This window comes from Narcine bancroftii, chromosome 6 (assembly GCF_036971445.1).
Source record: "Narcine bancroftii isolate sNarBan1 chromosome 6, sNarBan1.hap1, whole genome shotgun sequence".
NCBI classification, from domain to species: Eukaryota; Metazoa; Chordata; class Chondrichthyes; order Torpediniformes; family Narcinidae; genus Narcine; species Narcine bancroftii.
In genome coordinates, this window is record NC_091474.1 from 201,181,734 (window position 1) to 201,205,620 (window position 23,887).

Here is a 23,887-nt window from a genome sequence, read left to right on the forward strand (position 1 = left end):
CACTGCAAAATCAGTTGACGCTTGCGAGTGAATTCGCAAATCGAAATGGAGAGGGGAGATGTGGTTGCCCGGCAAGGGATAAAGGGCAACTCACGAGGGGGAGGGGAGAATGGGGTTAAAGAAGTTTTAAGTAGGAAAATAAGGAAAATGTTTGATGTTTTAGAAATGTCGTCTTATAAAGTGTTCAAAACAAGAAAGCAGAAATGGATAAGGAAAGGTGATGATGAAGAAACGGAAAGGGAAGATAAACAAAGTATGAACTATATGACTTTAAATATTAACGGAATACATAACCAAATCAAAAGGAAGAAACTGCTAAATTTACTGAAAAAGAAAAAATTGATATAGCATTTGTGCAAGAAACACATTTAACTGAATTGGAGCACAAGAAATTAAAGAGAGATTGGTAGGACATGTAACAGCAGCGTCGTATAATTCAAAAGCAAGAGGAGTAGCTATATTAATCAGTAAAAATATACCAATTAAAATAGAAGAGGAAATAATAGATCCAGCAGGGAGATATGTAATGATAAAATGTAAGATATATTCGGAGTTTTGGAATCTACTCAATGTATATTCACCTAACGAAGAAGATCAAAAGTTTATGCAAGATATTTTTTTGAAGATAGCAGATACGCAAGGGAACATATTAATAGGAGGGGATTTCAATCTTAATTTGGATTCAAATATGGACAAAACTGGGAAAAAAATTAACAGAAAGAACAAAGTAACCAAATTTATAATTAAATCGATGCAAGAAATGCAACTTTTGGATATATGGAGGAAACAACACCCAAAGGAAAAGGAATATTCATATTATTCAGGTAGACATAAAACATACTCAAGAATAGACCTATTTCTGTTATGCAAGATAGAGTATGGAAGATAGAGTAAGAAAAACAGAATATAAAGCTAGAATATTATCGGACCATTCACCCTTGATATTGACAATAGAGTTAGAGGACATCCCTCCAAGAATGTATAGATGGAGATTAAACTCCATGCTACTTAAAAGGCAGGATTTTAGAGAATTCATTGAAAGACAAATTAAAATGTACTTTGAAATAAATACAGAATCAGTGAAAGATAAGTTTATACTATGGGATGCAATGAAAGCGTTCATTAGAGGGCAAATAATAAGTTATGTAACCAAGATGAAGAAGGACTACAATCAGGAAACAGAGCAGTTGGAAAGGGAAATAGTAAATATAGAAAAAGAATTAGCAATGAAGGAAGATACAACTAAAAGAGAATTGGCAGATAAAAAAATAAAATATGAAACACTACAAACATACAAGGTGAAGAAGAACATAATGAAGACAAAACAGAAATATTATGAACTAGGGGAAAAAACGCATAAAATTCTAGCATGGCAGCTTAAGACAGAACAAGCTAAGAAAATGGTATTGGCATCAAGGAAAAAAGACAAACAAATCACATTTAATCCAATGGAGATTAATGAAAACTTTAGAGAATTCTATGAACAATTATACCAAACTGAAAACGAAGGGAAAGAAGGCAAAATAGATGAATTTTTAACTAAAATTAAACTACCAAAATTACAAATAGAGGAACAAAATAAATTAACAGAACCATTTGAAATAGTAGAAATACAAGAGATAATATAAAAACAACCAAATAATAAAACACCAGGAGAGGATGGATTCCCAATAGAATTCTATAAAACATTTAAAGATTTATTAATTCCTCCCCTCCTGGAAGTAATTAACCAGATTGACAAAACACAAAGCTTACCAGATTCATGTAAAACAGCAATAATTACAGTAATACCAAAGCAAGGGAAAGATCCACTCGCACCAGCGTCATATAGACCAATATCATTACTTAACACAGATTATAAGATAATAGCTAAACTATTAGCAAACAGATTAGCAGATTATCTACCTAAAATGGTAAATCTAAACCAAACTGGATTTATTAAAAAAAGACGGATAACAGACAATATTTATAAATTTATTAACTAAATTCATGCAGTAGAAGGGAGTAAAGCGCCAACAGTATCAGTTGCTTTAGACGCAGAGAAGGCCTTTGACAGAGTAGAATGGAATTATTTATTCAAAGTATTGCAAAAAATCAGTTTACCAGAGAAGTATATTAATTGGATTAAAGCATTATATAAGGGGCCATTGGCGTAAGTGACAGTAAATGGATATATATCAAAGCAATTTAATTTAATCAGATCAACAAGGCAGCGATGCCCACCATCACCCTTATTGTTCGCGTTAGCTATAGAACCACTAGCAGAATTGATAAGAACAGAAAATAATATAAAAGGGATAAAAATAAAAGGTAAGGAATATAAAATCAGTCTATTTGCGGACGATGTTTATAGTATACTTAAAAGAACCAGAATTATCAATAAAAGAATTATATAAGAAATTGAAGGAATATGGAGAAGTGTCGGGTTACAAGATTAACATAAATAAAAGTGAAGCAATGCCAATGAATAATGCGGATTTCTCAAAATTTAAGAAGGAATCACCATTCAGATGGCAAATGCAAGCAATAAGATACCTAGGTATACAAATAAATAAAAATCTCGGCCATCTATATAAACTCAATTATTATCCACTAATGAAAAAATTACAGGGCGATTTAGAGCATTGGAAAGATTTACCACTAACACTAATAGGAAGGATAAACTGTATTAAAATGAACATTTTCCCAAGGATACTATACCTATTTCAGGCATTGCCAATACACTTGACAGAGAAATTCTTCAAGGAGTTAAAGAAAATAATAAGGAAATTTTTATGGAAAGGGGGGAAACCGAGGATAGCACTAGATAAATTAACAGAATGGTATAAACAAGGAGGTTTACAATTGCCAAACTTTAAAAATTATTATAGAGCCGCGCAATTAAGATAGCTATCAGATTTTTATCAAACAAGGGAAAAGCCAGATTGGACTAGATTAGAACTAGATAAAATAGGGGAAAAGATACCTGATATAAATGGGATGAAAAATTGGTACAACGTAGGAGTTCTCCAATATTACATCATCTGATCAATATTTGGAAGAAGATTCATGTAGAAAGGAATAAAACAAATTACCAATTACCAAAACTAATAATGATGCAAAATCAGTTACTCCCTTTTACAATAGATAACCTTTCCTTTAGAGAATGGGAGAAAAAAGGAAATCAAAGAATAGAAAATTGTTTTTCAGGAAATAGATTATTATCCTTTGAACAAATGAGAGATAAGTACAATATAACTGGAGATACAGCGCTGGCATATTACCAATTGAGATCCTACTTGAAGGACAAATTAGGAAGTAGTCTGAGGTTACCAGAGGGAAGTAACTTGAATATGTGATTACAGATACAATGATGATCAAAAGATTTATAACAAATATGTATATTAAACTGCAAGAAAAGGAGAATGAGGAAACAAATGGTAAAACTAAACAAAAATGGGAACAAGATTTAAATATAAAGATAAAGAAGGAAACATGGGAGAAGTTATGCTCTGGAATGATGAGAAATACAATAAATACGAGGTTACGTATGATACAATATAACTGGATACATAGGCTATACATTACACCTCAAAAGTTAAATAAATGGGACCCAACAGTATCTGACAGATGTTTTCGTTGTAAAAAAAAAAAATGGGAACAACAATTCATGCAATCTGGACATGTGAGAAAGTAGAAAGATTTTGGGAAGATCTAAACCAGATATTAAATAAAATTACATAAAACAATATACCAAAAAACCCAGAGATCTTCCTCCTAAGTAACATAAAAAATAAAGAATTTGGACTTCATTTGGATGGTGCACAAAAAAGATTTGTTAAGATAGCTCTAGCCGTAGCAAAAAAATGTATTATGTCAACCTGGAAATTGGAATATAATTTGAGAATAAAACAATGGTATGTAGAAATAAATAAATGTATTCCATTAGAAAAAATAACATATAATTTAAGAAATAATATTGAAATATTTGAACAAATATGGGAGCCATACATGAAACACAATAGAGAAAACCTACCGGGGACATCTACCACCTAAATTAATGAAAGGAGAAGGAAATGAAAAGAATTCATTCAGTGGAATTTCTTGTTTATTTTTATTGAATGACAACATTGTTTGACTGGTTTAATGTGTCTTAGATTTTGTACTTTAAATGAATGGGGGGAAGGTAGGGAGGGTGGGATGGGAGGAGGGGGGGAGAAAATGACACTATATATTTGAAAAGGAAAATGTATGTATCTTGGTCAGTGTGGTTTATGGTGTGAAAAATAAAAATTTTAAAAAAAAAATACCCTCTGCTGCAAAATATTTAAACAGATCAGCTTCTTTCATGTGGGGACCATGGCATTGGATGAAATCAATACAATTGATTAAGAGCCAGTAACTGATTTTTATACCCATGATGCAGTACACTAAAACAGTCGAAAACCAGTTCAACTAGATTGGGTTGTAAAGGTAGTTAATGAAGTTGGTGTCAGAAATAAAGGAGAACCTTCAATAATTCTGATCTATAATCGAAACTTAACATTCACAGATACAACCCAAAGGAATCAGCTACGAGGTTTGTAAAGTCACTCAGTTATAAATGCTTCATCATCCAATTCAGAGCAAGCAGTAAAGAAAACAATTTAACCATTACTTCTTTGGCTTGGCTTTGCGGACGAAGATTTATGGAGGGGGTAAATGTCCACGTCAGCTGCAGGCTCGTTTGTGGCTGACAAGTCCGATGCGGGACAGGCAGACACGGTTGCAGCGGAAAATTGGTTGGTTGGGGTTGGGTGTTGGGTTTTTCCTCCTTTGCCTTTTGTCAGTGAGGTGGGCTCTGCGGTCTTCTTCAAAGGAGGTTGCTGCCCGCCAAACTGTGAGGCGCCAAGATGCACGGTTTGAGGAGATATCAGCCCACTGGCGGTGGTCAATGTGGCAGGCACCAAGAGATTTCTTTAGGCAGTCCTTGTACCTTTTCTTTGGTGCACCTCTGTCATGGTGGCCAGTGGAGAGCTCGCCATATAACACGATCTTGGGAAGGCGATGGTCCTCCATTCTGGAGATGTGACCCACCCAGCGCAGCTGGATCTTCAGCAGCGTGGACTCGATGCTGTCGACCTCTGCCCTCTCGAGTACTTCGACGTTAGGGATGAAAGCGCTCCAATGAATGTTGAGGATGGAGCGGAGACAACGCTGGTGGAAGCGTTCTAGGAGCCGTAGGTGATTACAGAGTCACATGAAAACCTGACTGCACAGTCCAAGACTATATGGGAAACAAAATCGCGATAGTACATCTTTTTGACGCGTTAATCTAAATCCATTATAGGTACAGCACTTACAAAATCATTCAAAGGCCTCATGATATTCAAAACATTTTCTTTCTACCTCTGCCCTCAGCTCCAATGCATCCTGTTCAGCCCACTCCATCTGCTTTAAACACAGGAATTCTCCCATTTACCTCACTCCAAAGCATTCTATTGCTTCTGAGATGTCAAACATGCACATGGGTAGTTCCCCCAACGAAACACTGGAAGAGCTTTTGTGACCTTTGCTGCCACATCTGTTCTCCATCAAATCCATCATCTTATGTTAAGTTGCATATGAACATATGAGGTTTTGGCATCCTGATGAAATCATATATTATCATGACTTCTTCCATGAATTGGACAGGAACATGCTCTTCACTGACCAAACTGAAGCTAAAATAAAACTCTGCTACCATAAAAGACGATTATTTAAATGACAAGAAATAACACATTTTAAGTGGGGAAGTAGATTTGTTGAGCACCAGCTAGACTTGATAAATCAATAGGCTTCCTTCCATGTCTAATGGACTACAGCAACTATACTCTAACTAGAATTTGAATGGGAAGAAATGCTATAAAGATTTGGTCAAAACCGACCAACAGTTCTGTGCATTACACACGATGGATGTTTCTTTGAAAGTTACAGCTTAAATTTTGCAGAACCACATCTGTTTTCCAATGATTAATTAAGAAGAATAATACAAAGTTAGGAGATGCCCAGGACATTAAGGGGCCATTTTGATTCGCTCCCCTCCCCCCCCCACAAAAAAAGGAACTGATTAAGGTAAAGATAAACTATTTCTCGTACTTAAGGAAACTGGGACAAAGGGAAGATAAAAGTTAGCTTTTAAGTGCAATTGGTAAACTCCTCCACATGGAAAATTAATATTTGGAACAAAAGGTAGTTGACGCTTGATCATTAATTGTACATTTCAATATTTTCAATGAGGAAGGATAAAGATGTTAAAAGCTGTGTGAAGTGGGGACTCAAGATCCAAAAATGTCCACTTTCATTTACTGTCTTTATCACTACAAATAATTCCGTAAAGCTTGTCAAGTGAATCTTACATGTCCTGCACGTTTTATTTGTCTATGTGTTATGTCTGGTTGTATGCGTACACGTTTTGCATTGAGGACCACAGAACACTGTTTCTTCTCTTGTACACTCAGATGAGAATAAACATGCATGAAGCAATACCGATGCAAATAAATCCTTTTTTTTAATCCAACTTGAGCTTAATTGACTACGACCAGTACTTTTTTCACAACTGCAAATGTTGATTTAATTGACCTATCATTAACCAGATCATCTGTTTCCTTTTCATACAAAGGCACTACATTGGCCACAATTCAAATCTTTGATGACATCATACACTCAATGGATCCCCAAACTGGGAATTCTATACTTATTTAAATCAATTCCATTCCAATTATATTGAACTCAATTATATTCTGATACTAACCAACTTCACTTTAGCTGGCTGAACTGAATTGTTTCAATACCTAACGAAATCTAACATCAAAACAGAATGATCCAAAGGCAACTCAAAGAAGTTCGCACTTCAGTAGGTGCTAGCAAGAGATAATGAATCAATCAATTCTTTCAAGAATCTTTTTAAATTGAACACCTGAAAATTAATTGAAAGGCATTCAGTCCTCCAAAGTACACCAAACAAAGCATCCTTCGTTCAGAATGGTGGGATCTACACAACCCACAATGTAGCTTGTTCAACTAAGCAAAATCTACAATGAAGCATGTGTGGTTGCCAGTTCTTCCCTGCCCTACAGATATGGACCCAACCCTACCCGTCTTAATATAATGGCAAAAATTGCATTTCTTTTGAATCAGGATTTCTGTGCCAAAGAGCGTTTGGTAACTTTTAAATAGTGGAGGCATGAAAGAATTTTTTGGTATTACTCAGTAAGATTAAACTACTGTAATAGTATCAGATTAGTCACCCTTATTTATTACAATGATGGGTCATATTACTTCAATTTACATTTTACTTAAATTTCTGTACCTCTTTCAAGCATTACCAATTTTTTTTCCCAAATCTTTTTTCAGTTTACTAGATTTGGTTATTTCTACCTACATATGGCAGAGCAAGAAACCATGTATAAATAAACCCATTTTCAAAAGGTTACAGATTTTAGATTTTATTATTGGGCAATAACATACGTAATTTACTTTCATTACAGGTGCACTTTTTCGGTAGATGACATTAAGTAATATTAATATCCTGTAATAAATTCTCCATTTTCAGAGGGAGACTCCCTGCACCACCCCCCACCCCCATACACATCATCCCTGCCCCCACAGGTCTCCTCTCTAACCTTGGGTGGAAAGGTGACTCTTGGCCCCCAGCACCCGATGTGAGAGAAGCAGGTGGCAGCTGGCTCAATGTGGGAGCAATGGCTGGCTGTCTTCCTTAACCATAATCCCCCACACAGCTTGAATTGCTCCTGTGTGGTGCACCGCTCAGCCCAGACAGCACCTCCTCCCCTCCACTCAGCTTGGACAGCACCACCCCCCCCCCCCACCTCCACACCCACTCAGCCTGGCCTGGGTGCAAATAGTGTGGCACCGGCCTGGGGTGGGGGTGGAAAAAATATATTGGACAGCAAGAGCTAGGTGCAAGGCATTTATTTAAAGGGACCAAAATAATTCTGAAATCCAGAAGATTCCGAACAATTGCAGGTGACCAGTCTTGAAGATTACAGATAAAAGGTTTAGGCACCTGTATGATATTTGGATGTCACCTTTTGGGTAGAAATGGAACTTCAGTTCTCCAAAAAAAAATTTCTATGTTGGCAATTTTAGGATCATTTATAACATTTTCTTTCTCTAGAGTGACACAATCTGTTAATGAGAAATAAGTTGAGAATATGGACTCAATTCAGGAAATTATTCAGCCTTAATGATTAGTTCTATTATAGATAACATCTTTTTCAGCTGTCCTTGCTGGACGCAGGATTCAATGAATGCCATTTTATTAGAGATAATTTTGTCTCTTTTGAACAATTATCAGCCAAATTTAATCTTTCTAACAGACTTTTTTTTTATATAAAAGATATTTACGTTAGATATTTTGCTCAGCCTAAGCTTTCTGATTTTTCTGCGAATTTCAAATACTAATATTCTTGATCAATTTTTTTAAACTTAGGGTTTTATTTTCATGGTGGATTGATATCATGTATTTATTGGATTAAAACAAAACCAAAACAAAAAAAAGTCTCCATGGCTGGGATCAAGAGCAATTGGGAACTAGATGTGAACATAACATTTTCAGATGAAGACTGGTCCTCTACTCTCAGACTTGATTAATGATTCCTCATTTTGTGCATGGCATTCCTTATGACAATTTAAGGTGGTACAGCGTCCAAACTAAAATTATCTTTTTTTTTTATTTAAACGCAGCTAGTGATCCACTATGTGAGAAATGTAAAATTTTTGAAGCTGCTCTAATCCTTGTTTTGGGAGTGCCCAAATTTAGAGAAATTCTGTAAAGGCTTTTTCCAAACTTTATCAGTAATTGTTAAGATTAATTTAGAGCCTTGTCCATAATTGCTCTGTTTGTTTTTTCTCGTGACCCAAATAAAGTGTTTTCCAAACCTGAATCTTTTTCAAAGCCCATGATCTTCTTGGAGTCCTCACACTCCACAGGAAAGAGTTTTAGCTTTTACCACGTTGATAGTCAGACAAGCGATGCACTGAAATGGAAAGGTGATTCATCCTCTACACATATACAGTGGTCATATGATGTAATGTCCTATTTAAGTTTGGAGAAAATGCGATATAATATTAAAGATAAAAAGTTTCAATTTATAAAGTTATGGGGCCCATTTGTAGAATTTTATTATAACTGGAAGATTTAAGAATTATCGTGTGCTCCAGATATTCACTAGGGGTCACCACTGGATCCACATTTTAGTTTTTATTTATTATACAAGGTAACCTTGATTAGATGGAGAAGGTAGATGTAGTTTTTCCCCCACTTTTTTTTTTAATTTGGCTTTACTCAGCAAATGGGTTTAACATGGTTTTACAGAACAATTCAAATGATTGTTTCTTAGTTTATTAAGGAATTATTGACAGTTCCATCTTTGAGTGCTTACATGTATACAAATGATTTGTTATGTGCTTTCTTTTCTAAAACTCTGTAAGATTATATGCTAAACTCAATTAAAATATTTTAAAAAGAAAAATAATGTGGAGGCAGGGAGGGAATGCAGCTTCAGTTTTCAGCTATGCTGGCTATTTTTGTATCAGCTTCACAGTTAAAACCGCCATTATTCTCCAATCTCAATCTTTTCTTTCAAGGAAAGGGAAAGTGCAATAGTATTTAACGAACCTACAGAATAATCAAAAATTAGTCACAACATGCAAGGCTTGGTCATTAACCTCAACAATTTCTTCAAGTTTCAGAGAAACATGGCTCACCTAAATACATTGTGGAGGATACAAAAAAAGTGTTTTCCAAACCTGAATCTTTTTCAAAGCCCATGATCTTCTTGGAGCCCTCACACTCCAGCTCTTGCCCCTGCATCAGGTCATCGTTCAAGACTAGCTCTTCTGGCTCATTGCATTCACAGCCATCCTCTGATTGAACTGCAGAATTAAAATTGTTTACTGTTTAGCCAACATTATCACTACAATGCTCTTCCACTTTTACTAGTTCAGCTGGGTGTAGTGATCATCTGAATGAAACAGAAACAAATTGACATATTTAATAGATGGCCAACTAAAATAGCTGAAGGTACCAGGAGGTGAAACACAGACACTGTCATTGTAGTAAAAATACAGAAATGGTGAGGAACTCATCTGGTCTTGCAGTGTCCATAGGGGATAAAGACATTTTGAGTATCAGCCCTTCAAGGCAGGAGTAAAAAAAAGACAGGCCTCATTGCTAAAGGTTGGGGAAAGCAGGAAGAATGGGAGAGGATGAAGTACTTCTTCCAGTGCTCCTCTGTGATCTTCTCTACTTCAGAGACTGGATGCAGACTGCAAGATCACTTAATTGAGCTCCTCGGTTTTGTATGGCGCAATAGCATAGATCTGCAGTGGCCATACATTTCAATTACCACCCCATTCCCTTGCTGACATGTCCATGGCCTTATGCACTGCCAGACTGAGACCACCTGCAAATTAGACGAATAATATCTCATCTTCTGCCTCCAACCAGATAGCATTATAAGTTTCCCCTCATCTTTCACCATGTCTCCTTTCTTCCAACTGTCTTGTTCTATTTTCCTTGTCTCCTTCAACAGAGCAAAATCCTCCACCAATCAATTGTCACTTTTCCTCTCTCCTCCTAATTAAAAATTGGACAAAAAGCTTTTGTCTGTACTCCTCCTCCTCCCATTCTTCCCTTTCCCCCAGCCTTTAATACAGATGCCGGTTTTTTTTTTATATTAAAAAAAAACTGTCTTGAAAGGCTCAGGTCCAAAATGTCAGTAATATATTTTTTACCTTCAAAGGATGCTGCAAGACCGGATGAGTTCCTCCAGCATTTGTGTTTTTGTCAAGGTACTTTGACACTGCTTTTCAAATACAAGAACAGAACTCAAAAGGAATTATTTAATGTGACACAGAAAACAGAAATGTAATTTTATGTCTGTGAAGGACCACCCCCAACTCCCCCCCCCTCCCCCCCCCATTCATTGAAAGGTGCTTTCATAGTGATCATAATTCTCTTAGTTTTAAGGTAGCTTTAGGGAGGAGTAAGGAGGGGCCTAAAGATGAGGTTCTGGATTGGAGAGAGCAAATTTCGAAGGAATAAGAAAGGATTTGGGGAGTATTGAGTGGGACAGGATATTTTCAGGTGAGGGTGTAAATGAAAAATGGAGGATATTCAAAAAAGAAATTTTGAGGGTACAGAGTAGTTATGTCCCAGTGAGGATCAAAGGAAAGGCTGGAAGTCATAGGGAGGCTTGGTTTTCGAGGAATATTGGAAATTTGGTTAGGAGAAAAAGGGAGGTATAAAGAACAGAGAGCTGGCAATTTGAAGGAGGACTACAAGGAGTGTAGAAGGAAGCTTAAGAAAGAAATTAGAAAGGCCAAAAAAAGGCACGAAGAGGCTTTGGCAGACAGAGTAAAAATAAATCCAAAGGGTTTCTATAAGTACATTAAAAGTAAAAGATTAGTGAGGGATAAAATTGGACCCCTTGTAGATAGTGAGGGTAGGCTGAGTGAAAAGTCAGAGGAAATGGGGGAAATTTTGAATGATTTCTTTGCCTCGGTATTCACTAGGGAAAAAAATATTGAACCAGTTGAGGTAAAGAAAAATAGTGAGGAGGTAATGAAGCATATAAGGATAACCAAGGAGGTAGTGATGGCTGTGTTCAAAAAGATAAAGGTGGATAAATCTCCGGGACCGGACAAAATATTCCCAAGGACACTCAGGGAGGCTAGTGGACAGATAGTCGGGTCATTAACAGAGATATTTAGGATGTCACTGGCCACGGGGGTAGTGCCAAAGGATTGGAGGGTGGCGCATATGGTTCCAGTGTTTAAGAAAGGGTCTAAATGTAAACCTGGGAATTATAGGCCAGTGAGTCTGACGTCTGTGGTGGGCAAGTTGAATGAAAGTGTTCTGAGGGACGGTATTTACAATTATTTGGAGGTACAGGGATTGCTAGGGAGCAATCAGCATGGTTTTTTCAGGGGTAGATCATTCTTGACAAACCTGATTAAGTTTTTCAAGGGGGTTACAAAAAAAGTTGATGAAGGGAAAGCTGTGGATGTTGTCTATTTAGACTTTAGTAAAGCTTTTGACAAAGTTCCCCACAGGAGGTTAGGAAAAAAGGTGGAGGCATTAGGTATAAATGAGGAGGTAGTGAAATGGATTCAGCAATGGTTGGATGGGAGGTGTCAGAGAGTAGTGGTAGAAAATTGTTTGTCCAATTGGAGGCTGGTGACTAGTGGAGTTCCTCAGGGATCGGTCCTGGGTCCACTATTGTTTGTTATATATATTAACGATCTGGAAGTAGGGGTGGAGAATTGGATAAGCAAGTTTGCGGATGATACAAAGATTGGTGGTGTTGTGGACAGTGAGGAAGATTACCATAGATTAAAAGGTGATTTAGGAAGGCTGGAGGTGTGGGCTGAGAAATGGCTGATGGAATTTAATACAGATAAGTGTGAGGTGTTACATTTTGGAAAAGCAAATCTAAATAGATCATATGCATTAAATGGTAGGCTATTGAGATGTGCAGAGCAACAAAGGGATTTAGGAGTGATGGTAAATAGTACCCTCAAGGCTGATACTCAGATAGATGGTGTGGTGAAGAAGGCATTTGGAATGTTGGCCTTCATAAATTGGAGCATTGAATTCAAGAGTAGGGAGGTTATGATGAAATTGTACAAGGCATTGGTGAGGCCAAATTTGGAGTACTGTGTACAGTTTTGGTCACCAAATTATAGGAAAGATATAAACAAAATAGAGAGAGTGCAGAGAAGGTTCACGAGAATGTTGACAGGATTTCAAGGTTTGAGTTACAGGGAAAGGTTGTGCAGACTGGGGCTTTTTTTCTCTGGAGCTTAGAAGATTGAGAGGGGACTTGATAGAGGTGTTTAAGATTTTAAAAGGGACAGACAGAGTAAACGTGGATAGGCTTTTTCAATTAAGAGTGGGGTAGATTCAAACTAGAGGGCATGGTTTAAGATTGAAGTGGGAAAATTATAAGGGGAACATGAGGGGAAATTTCTTTACGCAAAGGGTCGTAGGGATGTGGAATGAGCATCCGACAGACATGGTTGAGGCGGAATCATTGGTTACATTTAAGGAAAGACTGGATAGTTACATGGAGATGAGAGGACTGGAGGGGTATGGACCGGGTGCTGGTCAGTGGGACTAGGAGGGTGGGGATTTGCTACGGCATGGACTAGTAGGGCCGAACTGGCCTGTTCTGTGCTGTAAGTGGTTGTATGGTTATATATAAAAAAAATGTAAATGGTCAAATTTTAATTCAAGCTTTCACAGAGCCTTCATCATTCAACTCCATGCACAGTTTACAGAGCAGTGCAATTTATTTGATCATTAGCATGGAACTGAGACATCTTCATATTTACACACATAATTAGCAGGGGCTACAAGAGAAGGGATGCAAAGACCATAACAGTGACCGTAAATTGAACCAATTTTTTAAAAGGTTGCATGATGGAATCAAACGTGAAAAGCAGAGGAGGTCAAAAGCATCAAACCATGAACTTCAGTCACAATTATGTAAGATGGTGTGACAATCTTGCAGACCTTGTTTTGTTGTTATGGATGCAACAGAAACACAAGTAAAACAGGAGACAGTGGGATGATTGCATGTTCCATGATTTTCAAAAGAGCAGGTTAACGACTGATAAACAACACAAGCTGGGGGTAAGGGGCAATATTAACAAACTTTTAGAAAGGGTGTAATAAGATTTATTTACAAAGTACAAAGGTCATATCATGGATTGGAAAGAGCAATAATGGGTGTCGAATAGATCATGAGTTTTGTGGCCTTGATTTTCAAACACAGGCCTCAGATGGCCACATGTAGTGCTGGCATTTTGAAAGTAATGGCAGATTTCATTTTTACATTTGCCTTCACTGAGAGGCATCCCTGTCCAGCAACAAGGTGATCAAGTAAATCACTTGCAAGCTTTTGTCCCCAGGGCATATTTAAAAATAACAAGGTCCATTATGTTCTGAGGTTCTGCTGTCTGTGTATTGCAAACAATGGCCATGGCTTCATTGCTCTGCAATAGTCCAGTTGGACCTTGCCATCTGTCATACAAGTTTCTGTTAAAAAAATGTTTGACCATTTTCAGACAGTGATCAGCACAGAAACTCATGCAAACTTTGGAAAAGGACATGGATTATAGGGCACATTTCCCAAGTAGACAATCAAAGCCATTTGGCAAAAGGCTTCATTTCCACAACAAGCATTAAGACCTCACTTGAGGCAGTTTGATGATCTTGTCATATCCTTCATGCATGGTCAGAGTCAACTCCCAATGCACACTATTCCTTCAAACTGCTGCAAGGATGAGGAGACAATTGTCCCCTTGTTGTGGACTGCATGTTTGCAAAGTTCTGGTAAAGGATACAAGGGCATCCTTAAGGCTCATTCCAAACAGCTGCATAATAGAGGACTTTCTGATCAGTCAACTGGTCAGAGATATACATGAACTACCAATGGAGCATAATCAACTGATGAAAGATGTACTTTGGTCTGTCTGAAACTTCCTGGTCTTCCAGTGCCCCAACTTGTCTATAAGCAAATGTCACTGACTTGCACTTTAGAGGCTACACAGAATATGTCCAAAGGGATGCTCTGAAGCTTGGTGTAGGCCATGCATTTTTTTTTTGTGAGGAAGAAATGCAATCTAGAATCCTGCCACCATGATAGAGCCGCTGGGTCATCTGTGACACTTCATGGGTTTATTGCTGAAAGAGGAAATAGGATTTGATGCATTACAAATAGAATGCATTGGTCAGATGGCACAATGAATGCAGCAATACGACTGCATGAATGTAAGATATACTGATTGTATTTATTCTATTATATTTATGAATATATTTTTAAAATGCAACAAACACCAAAATACAACAGCATAATTAAATCACAGCTTAACATTGGATGACAGTATAGCAAAGCATTTGCCACCTTCATTCTGTCAAGGTTGAATTGTAGAAATTATTTCACTTTATTCGCTCTAGTGCAAGATTAATTTTTAAATTTCTATTTTTCTGCTCACCTTATTGAAATCTTTCCATCTGGGTAAATTGTCATTTGGAAGAGATTCTGAGGCTGAGAACAATTTTTTTTAAACTAAAGATTCAAAGAGCATTCTTTCATTCCAAACTCTATCTTGTTGTTTCTCTTGCAATTCTCCAGATTAAGAACAACCAATGCAGCAAAGTTCTAATCAACAAACTGGATTTTTTTTTCTCAATCAAACATCTGATGCATATCAAATCACATGCATCCAAATACTTCTATTGACATGAAAAACAAATTATATTGAAATCCATACATCATTTCAAAGTAGTTTTAGAGTCAGAGGCCATTCAGCTCATTACAACAGCATCAAATGTTCGTAAACTAAAATGAATCCCCTGCCCAGTCTTCTCCCTGTACTTTGCTCTGCCAGAATTATTTCCTGAAGAGGTGGTATTGCATTTCACTGCGCATTCTTGGTTTGGTTTGTCCTTCCAAAATGCAGCGCCTCACACTTATCTGCATTAAATTCCATCTGCCATTCTTCAGTCCATTTTTTCAGCTGGTCCAGATCCCTCTGCAAGCTTTGAAAACCTTCCTCACTGTCTACACCTCCTCATCTGCAAACTTGCTGATCCAATTTACCACATTATCATCCTGATCATTAATATAAATGACAAACAACAATAGTCCCAGCACTGATCCCTGAGGCACACCACTAGTCACAGGCCTCCAATCTGAAAAGCAATCATCCACCACTATCTCTGGCTTGTCCCATCCAACCATTGTCAATCCAGCTCATTACTTCACCATGAATACCATGCGTCTGAATAAATGGGTTAGGTTTAACACAAAATTTATTAACGAATTAACAATAGAATTACCTCAATGAACTTAAGCCTTTATGGCAACTCTACATACAAGTATGTGAGGAAACAAAAAGAACATTACAGTCCAAGCTCAAAATACCACACTCAAAAAAAAACTCCCAATACAAAGCCTCACCTCAGTCAAGTCCGTTAGTCAAAAAGGAACAGCTCACACAGTCTGGTCTCCAGGCTTGGAATTCTTAGTTTGGTTGCACGCTTGTCTTTTAGTTGGACGAGGAGACACATGGCTGTAGTCATTGTAGACTTACGACTTACCTGAGTTTCGAAGGTGGCAACAATCACCTTTGAATTCTTTATACAGGAATTTTCACCCAGTGACCTTCTAGTCACTAATCAAGGTTCATGCCTCTGAAGCCTACTTTAGGGTTAACGAGTGACCTTCTGCCACACAAGTCATCCCCTCTAAACACTCTGTCTTGGATCATCAAGTGACTCTGGTCACACGAAGCACTCTTCTTGGAAGGGGTCTGGGGAAGCCCAGATCAGACACACACAACAGCACACAATGCTGTAGGTTCAGTCTAGTCCCTGGTCCTAAAATAAAATTGTCCAGGGTCCATAACACTTGAAATTAATGGCATTATTTATGACCACTGGATCCAAAAGATTCCCCGACACATACTTCTGTCACCTAAAATGAGATCCAGTATTGCATTCTCTTTAGTTAGTACCTCTACACATTGATTTAGAAAACTTTCCTGAATACATTTGACAAATTCCAAGCCATCTTAAGGATGACACCACCCAGCACACGCTCTGTTCTCGCTGCTGCCATTAGGAAAGAGGTATAGGTGCCACAAGACTTGCACCACCAGGTTCAAGGACAGCTTAACCGCAAACTCAATTATGGACTCATTTAAGAACTCTTTCTCATGCACTTCATTGATTTTTTTTTTGTTCTCTCTGTATTGCACAATCCTCTTATTTACATTTGTTATCTGTTTAGAGTTTTGTTTACATGTTCACGCTGTGTGCAGTTTCTTTTTGCACTACCAATTAGTGGTAATTTTGCCGTACCTGTAGGAAAAATGAATCTCAGGGTTCTACGTGATATCACGTCTATACTCTGACAATAAATCTGAAATCTGTTCTGGATTTGTAAATAACAATTTGCAGCATAATTCAAATTACTTGTTATCAGGAAAGTAAAAAACTTCTGGCAAAGCTTCGCAAAAATACTACTTGAATAATCTTTGCTATTCCATCCTGTGGTGCGTTTTCCTTTGGATGGCTGAAAATAGTATATCCAACCCATGATCCAGAAACAAAATGGCCCTAGAATTCCAATAGACTTTCCCATGTTAATATTTTTATCCATTTTGACAGTTGATCAAACAGTTGTAAAAATTATGACTGATGCACAAAACATGAAGACTCGTGTCATAAGTGCACAATACACATTCAGCAAATAATTTGTACTTAATTTCACTTGATTAGATATTGGAATTAAAATTAGAATGTCCTTTGCAAGCATGATTAATTTAATTGTAATAACTAAAGGTTGTATTTGCATCTGTTGACTGGAATCATAAATATTTTAAACCAGGTGAAATTCTAATCAAATCCTGTAGGAATAAGATTATTCTTTGCTTCAAACCTCTTGCCATAAATGGGGTTAGGAATTTCCAGGCCCAATGAAACTTGACTTATTATGTTTTAAATATTTGCCACCCAAATGAGATGCAAAATCATTTGAAAAGCTGAACTATTGAGGAATATACTTCCATCAGCACCACCCCCACCCAGAGTGTGAACACGACCTTTTAATTACCCAGATTGGAGATGAGGCAGTCACTGGCTGCAGGCACTGATGAACTACCTATTTGAACCAATGTAGTCTTTCTCGGAAGGTACTCCCACAGTACAGTTGGAAACAGAGTTTCAAAATTTATACCCAGCACACAGAGAATTCCGAAGAATTGCGATGTGATGAAATACATTTTCAAATCAAAATAGTGTGTAGCTTGAAGAACCTGCAGGTTGTGTTAGACGTCATTAGATTGATTGTTAACGGGTTGACTGTAGAGTATCCATTTTTAAATAGGAACAATAACTGCCATTTGTTATTAAGTCAAGCAAGTATTATCTCCAAGCATGTTGTGTGTTTTATTTTACTATTGAGTAAGCATGATGGTATTGGTGGAAAAATATAGCTGAAAGAGTCTTTTTTCTTCCTCTAGCAGCAAATCCTAGAACTGGCAGGATAGTTGGGGAATGTTGCAGGTATTAATATTAAATGTCTCTATGCTCTGACAATGTTGCACAATAGCAGAAGAAACCTCTACTGAATATTAGTGACCATTCAGATTTCCATTAAGGTTTGTCTTTCACCTTCGTTCAAACAAATTGTTAAAAAGCCACAGCAGCACACAAACATTACAGGAATAAGTAATATACAGTAAAACCCCTGGTATCCAGCACCTCTGGTGATCGGTAAATGCCAGATAAGTGTAAATTCTGGTTGCTTGAGACTTACTTGTACAATGCCTAATTAATACCCCTAAATTAAGAATAAACAGCTTAAAAGACAAAAATATATATACTTACACTGAACAAACTTCTCTTGCATGAATATAAACCAGGGGTGGCCAAACTTGCTTAAAGAGCCACATGTAACAGCACTGATTTACCACTGCTTACAAACAAAGAATTTGCTCATTCATTTCATTCAGCACACCATGAAGCCAATTTTCTTTTTTCTTCACTAGACACAACATTGCATTTTTCAACTCCCCAAACACCATCAGTTCAAATGCAAACCGTCCCATTGGAACAGGTCCCATCTTTCCTGGAAATGAGCCCAATAATCCAGAAACCTGAAGCCCTCCCTCCTACACCAGGTATTTAGCCAGACGTCAGAGTATCATTATCCCCTATTTCTAACCTCACTGGAATATGGCACAGGTAGCAATACTGAGATCACTAACCTGGAGGTCCTGTCCTTCAACATAGCGTCTAACTCCCAGAACTCTCCTTACAGGTCCTCCTCGCACTTCCTACTCATGAACCACAACAACTGGCTGATCACCCTACCTCCTGAGAATGCCTTGAACTCAATCTGAGATATCTCGGACCTTGGCACCAGGGAGGCAACATACCATCCGGGATACACAATCTCTTCCACGGAACCTATCATCTGTCCCCCTAACTATGGAATTCCTTAATCACTGAGGCTCGCCTCTTCTTATCCAGAGGACCAGGCTCTGTGCCAGAGACCAGATCTCCATGGGTTATCCCTTGTAGGTCATTCCCCCAACAGTATTCAAAATGGGATAATTGAGGGGGACTGCTACAGGGCTGCCCTGCACAGTCTGTCTGTTCCCTGACTTTGACCCATCTACCATCCTCCTGCCTCATAGGCATGATAGTGTCCCTGTAACTCCTGCCTCCCAAATAATCTGGAGTTCATCCAACTCCAGCTCCAATTCCTTAATTCTGCTTGTCAGGAGCTGCAGCTGAATGCAGTTCTCACAGATGAAGTCATCAGGACTACTGCTTGCTTCCCTGCTGACCCACATTTTGCAAGAGGAGCATTCCCCTACCCTGGCTGCCATTCCAACTTTCTATGACTCGATGAACAAAACAGATGATATCTAAAAAGTCTGCCCTTGCCTGTGCCCATGTGCTGAAACCTTTTTTATTCCATGAATAGGGTGGCCCTTTCTGACTTCATCTCCGATTATTCCTCAGCTCTTACCTATTCTCGCCAGAGCCAATTGAGCCAAAGCCTTACACTCGGACTCAGCCCACTTCAATGATAACCACTCTGCCCCCCCCCCCCCCATTCTTCAATGGTTGAACTCAATTGCCCAATCAACTGTTATCTGCTGAGTCTCTCCATTCTTCAACCCCTTTGTCTTCAACCCCTTTGCCTTCAACTGTTGAATTCAATCGACTGATCTCTCCTTCAGACCTAAACTGACAACGAGGCATTCACATACTTGTAATTCGGGTGCAATTAATTATTTTCCCTTTTATTAAAATGCTACACATAAGAAATATGTTTTGAAGAAAATCTATCTTACTGAATTACTTAAATCCAAATTTACAATAGCGACATTAACAAAGGAGTTTAGACAAGTCCATGAACGTGCAGGGAATGAAGGGATATGAATCATGTGCAGGCAGATGGGATTGGTTTAATTTGGCATCATGGTCGTGACTTTATGGGCCGAAGGGTCTGTTTCATTTCACTCAACCTCAATAACTCAGTTTCGACTCACATCAAACCATCGCAGGCCTTCATCAGTAACATCACTAAAACAAGTAAAATTGAAAGTGATGTGAACAAGGGGGGAAAAAAAAACAACAGCAGGTGCAAACGAGACACATTTTAAAAGTGACGTTCGGAAATAGAAAGCATTCCTTCCCAAGTGAGTTTGAAAGCTTTTTTTTCCTCGTTTATCGGAACATTTTTATTTTCTTCCTCAGAATTCAGTTAAACTAGGAAATAAAAGTAATCCCACGCTTGTTTCTATTTTCTTCATTCACACACACTCTACAATGACTACTTACTTTTCACAGGTTGAGGATTCGACTGTTTCCTCCTGGGCATTTTTCACTTCAGCTTAAATTTTCCCTGAAACGTGTTTAGTCGAAAAAGCAGCATTCAAAAGCACCCAATAATCACTAATGGTGGTGGGGGGGTTTGGGGAGTAAATTAAAACCTCATTCACTTCCTGCTTTGAACTATCAGCCATTAATGAAACAACAGTCCCTGAGCGTCTAACTGCAGGAAGGAAATCCATCACTTCCTCCACTTTGCATGACCTCACGGCGAGCCACGCTCGAGGCCAATGCGTCAGCACGCATTCGCTCGGGCCTCTGGGAACTGTAGTCCCGACGGGAGGATAGAGCGCGACGTTAAATGCAATCGTCTCCCACGCCTCCGAGGAATTGTGAAAATCAGTGCAAAGCGCCGTGGCGGGAAAAAAAAGATCATTTAATGCAACATTCGACGACCCACGCACGGCGACGCTGATTTGACGACAACTACCGTCGTGCAATGCAGTCCGAAGCTTTTGGAACTCCGAATATTTTTTTAAGTTTTTAAGAGAACGAACACGTGCCTAGATTTAGGAGCATGTTTAATTTTTATTTGCAACCGCTAACTTAATTTATCGGGAGTTCGACGGACGCAATGTTTACCCGAAAAGTGCTGACGCAAGTCGGTACGCGGGTTCCGGTGACGTATTGCGCGCGTGTGTTGGCTGGGGCTGGAATTGGATCAGCTGTTGGCGGCTGGCGAGTGGATGAGGGTGGGAGCAGTTGTGGGGGCGGGGGTGTAACTGTCCCTACATTTAATGTGCCTCCGAATTATGCCCGGTACCTTGTTTTACTAAACGCTTGAAAAATCCCCCACCACCTTCTGATAACCGGCCCAAATTGATCTGTCTAGTGTCTCCATCCCACTGTCCTGACGTTGCTGATGTAACCTTTGATTTGGTGTCCGCGACCTGACGCCATGGGCCTTTGACAAGATGTTTGTCAGGCAATTTGATATTCCATTGGCTTGATCCGCTCCAGCCCACTGGTCTCTGCAGTTGGAAGGTTTTCTGTCGGAGGGGGACATTGCAGCAGAGGAGGCTCCGTGAGTTTAAAAACCCTTTAATTCTTCTTTAGACCATTTGGAATGACTTTGTAATAGATGCATCGGGTGACAAACTGCCGTTGCATTCTAATTCAAATTCGTGGGAAGTTCCTTTTAATAGGTGGGTGCTGAGGTATCAAGTTGTTCGGGTTGATAATTGCTCCCTGAAAATTTGTTATAGCCTTAATAGAAGTCTATTGGACTTTTGGTTTCTTTGAAAATCAAACACTGGAAAAGAATTCCACGGAGAAATAACATTTTGTGTTATTTTGACTTAATGAAGGATAATTAACTGAAACCTTGATTCGGTTGTACTCTCTTGAGAGTGCTGACCATTTCTCGGACTCCTACTCTGATTTGAATTGTTCATTAGTTACAGTATGGAGCTTCATTTTGTATCCTCTCCATGCAATCGAACGCGTGCAACAGTGTGCAAATAAAAATAGACCAATGAGTTAGACTATTAAAGTTAGACTATTAAAGTAGTGCAGGATATGAAGAAAGTACAAAAATTGAGCAGGGAATAGAGTAAAGGACAATCTTTTATCATCGTGAATTGTATTCAAGTGCCAGATAACATTAGGGAAGAAACTGTTCTTTATTCTGGAAGGTTGTATTCTCACGCTCTTGGATGTTATGCCTGACAGAGAAGGGACTTCGCCAAATGCAGCAAGAATTATAAATGGAGTTGATGGAGAGATTGGTTTTCAACATGGCCTCAGCCGTAGTTACCACTCTGTAGTTTCTTCCAGTTCCAATACTGTGCTGTGATTGATCCACCTGGAGAGGATGCTTTCAATAGTGCATCCTTAAATGAATGCTGCTGTGCTTGAGTGCAGAAGAATTTAGAGAAGATACTGAATACAGCTCCTAGAGGACAATGCAAACTCCCGTGCCCTCCCCTCCATGGACTCCATCTACATCTTTCCCTGTGACTGGGAAAGGTAGCAAATGTTCATCATACCCCGAACACACTCACTTCTCCCTCCTCCCATTGGGGAGGATTAACAGTGTGCAAGCACGCACCAGTAGGCTGAAAGTCAGCTTTTCCCCTACAGCTGTCAGGCTCCCAAATGAACCCCATTACAGTGCTTTCATACCACCCTTGCATGATGCTAATTGATCTTATTTTTTTATTGTAAATTATGTTCTTTAAACTACTGCGTGGGTTGTTAGAGATAACCTGTTTGTTTGCTCAAGAACCCTTTTCAGTGAATTAAGTTTTTTGACACATGAACTTGAAAATTAGTAAGATACCATGGAGATGTGCTACATTTCCTTAGGCTGTTAAGAAAATGAAGCGTCTGGTGCACTTTCTCAGTTGTAGCATTAATGTGGTTATAGCAGGACAGGTTGTCGTTGAAATGAACTCCTATGAAAAATCTTGTCAATCTTTTGTCTCTCCCTCTTGTTAAGTATATTTCAATTATTTTCAGTAAAATAATGTAAGGGACAGATGCCAAGATTCTGGAGAAAGTCAATTTAAGACCACCATTCCTAAAGTACTACTTGTACCCCCCCCCCCCATTTGTGTTTTATTACCAATATGCTACAATACTAATTGTAGATTAGTTCTCATCATGTTATTTTTTATTAAATAATTTATTGGCAAAGAGAAGAGGCCTCACCAGGTAATATTTTGAGGAAATTGGAATTAGATCATGAAGTCACTTAAGATCTCTATTGATGCATATATGAATAACTCTGTTTACATGCCATTTTTTTTTTGCTGGTATATGGTAGAGCAGAGTGGTATTGAAGAGTAAAGGTTTGCCCTTGACAAATCTTCTTGAAGATTTCACTTCCAGTCATTAAAGTCCTGTTATTTGGATCACAATTGCACAGAAAAGGGTTAATAAATTTAAGATTTGCTTGAGGACATTGAAATGCTGCAGTTAAGTAATTTAATGACTAATTGTCATTGAAGATTTATGTGCATGGTAAACATGCACACAATACTGATGTATTATTTATTGTTGGGTTGGAAATATTTTGAGTAAATATTATTTACCAAGTTTTTCCACTTGTGTGCCTTTGCCCACAAGTATCACCACCTTTTTTAGGCTAATCATAATTCTTGGTTATTATGCAACTCTGAATGTGGTTTTCTGAACAAGACCTTAAATTTCTACTGAATTCCACTCATTCAAAAATTTCACCCATGTAAGTTTCCATATTATTATCACTCCCATCTCTTCCCCCACCTCAGCTATTTTACATCTAAAATTGATATCTCGCCTTGTAATGGACCATTTTGTTCTTCTACCCTTTGGTCGTCTTATGGTTTACCTGTCATTTTTCTTTAGACCTGACTTTCTGCTTTTCACTCTCAATTCTTTGTTTTTACCATCTGTTTTTTTTTAAATATAGATTTTTAATCTATAGTTTGTGTTGATTAGTTATTAACTGATTTGTAATTT

General features: G+C 38.2%; 2 protein-coding genes across 8 annotated transcripts in view; one reads left to right on the plus strand and one right to left on the minus strand.

Moving 5' to 3' along the window:
• Positions 1–20,631, minus strand: part of LOC138736949 (zinc finger protein 107-like) — an 87,176-nt gene extending 66,545 nt beyond the window's left edge. Inside the window, exons 1-2 of one of the 5 annotated variants that reach the window (XM_069887203.1) lie at positions 20,393–20,631; positions 9,772–9,897 (exon numbers count right to left, since the gene is read on the minus strand). In XM_069887203.1, coding sequence (XP_069743304.1) covers positions 9,772–9,897; positions 20,393–20,432 — 166 coding nt within the window. In that variant the 5' untranslated portion in view covers positions 20,433–20,631. Of the gene's footprint in view, positions 1–8,901; positions 8,934–9,771; positions 9,898–20,392 lie in introns of those variants that run through there. The other 4 variants (XM_069887206.1, XM_069887204.1, XM_069887205.1 and 1 more) reach the window with 4 other exon arrangements.
• A 455-nt stretch (positions 20,632–21,086) lies between these two features.
• The window catches only part of LOC138736951 (E3 ubiquitin-protein ligase RNF19A), a 104,794-nt gene continuing 101,993 nt past the window's right edge, over positions 21,087–23,887 (plus strand). For all 3 annotated transcript variants that reach the window (XM_069887208.1, XM_069887210.1, XM_069887211.1), the window contains exon 1: positions 21,087–21,467. The gene's annotated coding sequence lies outside the window, so the exon portion shown is untranslated. The remainder of the gene's footprint in view (positions 21,468–23,887) is intronic.